The 2,423-nt window shown below is 50.4% G+C and overlaps 1 protein-coding gene across 1 annotated transcript; it reads right to left on the bottom strand.

The window, feature by feature from the left end:
* Positions 1-265: 265 nt before the first annotated feature.
* Positions 266-1,055, bottom strand: LOC123145808 (histone H2B.2-like). Its single transcript, XM_044565303.1, has one exon. The coding sequence runs from the start codon at positions 987-989 to the stop codon at positions 525-527; it is 465 nt and encodes a 154-aa protein (XP_044421238.1). The 5' UTR covers positions 990-1,055; the 3' UTR covers positions 266-524.
* Positions 1,056-2,423: the final 1,368 nt, after the last annotated feature.

Here is a 2,423-nt window from a genome sequence, read left to right as displayed (position 1 = left end):
CAATTCTGCATTGCCATGTTCCACTGAACACTGGTTTTCTCGATCTCGTGCAGAAACGGAACCTGCTGATGGAGGATCAGGGGTCTGCAGACTGAACTTACTACCGTACGAAAGCAGAAACACACGGCAGAGATTAGTGCAAGCAATTGCTGTTCTTCTAAATAAAATCACAGACTGAAGAAATCACAAACAGCATCAATGCATCATTAGTCTAAATCGCATCTCAGTTTGCATTCCGATCAATCAGCACTAGAACTCGCAGACAAAATGCAAATTGGCCAGGCATGGCTGCGTTCAGTTCAGAAGAGTAGAAAAGCCAACATCTGTCAAATCATCACTGTGGATACGGATACACAACCACAACTTCCACATTCTACATAGATATCAGCTTGCAAAAGCAACAACCAAGGATCCAACAAAGCGTTGGCAATCATCTAGTGCACAACTACTACTACCACTACTTGAGAGAGATAAGCAGAGTCAACAGCAGCCAACTACAACAAGGCGACGCATTCAGATTCAGCCTAGGAGGAGGTGAACTTGGTGACGGCCTTGGTGCCCTCGGAGACGGCGTGCTTGGCGAGCTCGCCGGGGAGGACGAGGCGGACGGAGGTCTGGATCTCCCGGGAGGTGATGGTGGGCTTCTTGTTGTACCTCGCCAGCTTGGCCGACTCCCCGGCGAGCTTCTCGAAGATGTCGTTGATGAAGGAGTTCATGATGGACATGGCCTTGGAGGAGATGCCCACGTCCGGGTGCACCTGCTTCAGCACCTTGAAGATGTAGATCTTGTACGTCTCCACGCCCTTCTTGGCCTTGCTGCCCTTCTTCCGGCCCCGAGTCTTGCCCTCGCCGCCGGCGCCCTCCTTGGCCGCCGTCTTGCCCGCCGGCACCCGCTTCTCGGCCTTGGGCTTCTTGCCTGCCGGGGTCTTCTCCGCCGCCTTCTCGACCTTGCTCTCGGCGGCCGGCTTCTTGTCTGCCTTGGGGGCCATGGCTGCTGCTGCTTCGGAGGTGGGAGAGGGAGCGGGGGTGTTTCGCTGGGAGGTGGGGAATTGCTGATGCGAATGGATGCGGGGGCGGAGGAAGTATATAGCGGGGAGGAGGTGCGCGCTGATTGGTGGAGAGGCCGGTGCCTCGGATCGATGACGTGGGCGAGATGGTGGGCAACACGAAATTTTCTCCGTGGCTGGCGGGAACTTTGCAGTTTCGGCACACAAAAACAGAATTTAGAAACATAAGGCTTTACTACACCTTTTGTATTCTTTTTCGGATGCAATGCCATATACTGTATTAAAAAAATAGCTATTACTTCTCTCGCAACAATGTTACTCATGCGACTCGGAAAAAATACTATGTTACTTGTGGCCTGGCGGTAGTGGCCCGAGAGGCCACAGTCTACAACCTCGATTCAGGTACTTCCCCTCCTTCACCTAAAAAAAAAGGTACTTCCCCTCCCTTCCCTCGCCATTCGGGTTTTGGGTTCTCGATCCTCAAACGATTCCCCTAAAGCACTTGTCTGATCTCGCCACATACGGTGTGATGGTGTTCCAGGACGAGTGTGGACCTTGCTTGGAACATATTGCGGTCATCGGGGCTAAGGAGATCTCTGAAGGTACCCTCGCGTTGACTCATGCTCAGGCAGGACATGAGCCCCCTGGGCCCTCAGACTCGGTTGCATCCATGCATAGAGAGCATGAATCTACTAGTGGCGTCCCCTCGACGACCCGGGGGGTGGGCTCCTATCGCCGTGACCTCCCAGTTGGGGAGCGTGGGAGGCCTCCGAATGCGCATGATGAGTCTAAATTTGCATTAGTGTTTACCTTTAGTTTCTATGTTGTAGTCGTAGGATTGTCAGATTTTTTTACCTCGTGCGCACACCCTTTTGATTGATTTCATCGTGATCTTAACCAACGACGGGATCTAAAACATTAGAGAGAACACTGATATGTGGGTGAAAATCAATGTTATTTGACGTGATGGAAACCTATCATAAAGAGAAGTGGCATCCAGGAGAGAAAGACAACGCTTGGTACGAGCGCGACCGCTCGTACCATAGCTCGTACTAGGTAGTTTCGCCTCCGCGGACCGACTATTTCACCACGGCGGATTCGACACAAATCGGAGTTATGGAGATTTCGGCATCAACCATCACCATCACCATCTCCTATTCATCTCTTTGTAATGTCGGACCCTGGGTGAAAAGCTATGGGTATTACTTATTTTTAGAATAGAAACACGTGTAACTTTATTCATACTCAAAACAATTACAAGTACACTGATTTGGACCTAACATTCAAGAAAATACAAAGTAACTCCTAACTAAGGATTATAATGAAATCTCTTAAAAAGACCTTCTTCACGGCGCCAATCTCTGCTCGAAGAAATACTCCAAAGACTTCGGTAAAGAGGCTGCAATTGGACTGGAA

The sequence above is a fragment of the Triticum aestivum genome, chromosome 6D (genome assembly GCF_018294505.1).
Source record: "Triticum aestivum cultivar Chinese Spring chromosome 6D, IWGSC CS RefSeq v2.1, whole genome shotgun sequence".
Lineage (NCBI taxonomy): Eukaryota > Viridiplantae > Streptophyta > Magnoliopsida > Poales > Poaceae > Triticum > Triticum aestivum.
The sequence above is the reverse complement of the archived record's forward strand: the minus strand, read 5'-3'. Positions and strand labels throughout refer to the sequence as shown.

Excerpts from the sequence above, each read along its gene's own strand:
- LOC123145808 (XM_044565303.1), bottom strand. The coding sequence starts at position 989 with ATGGCCCCCAAGGCAGACAAGAAGCCGGCCGCCGAGAGCAAGGTCGAG.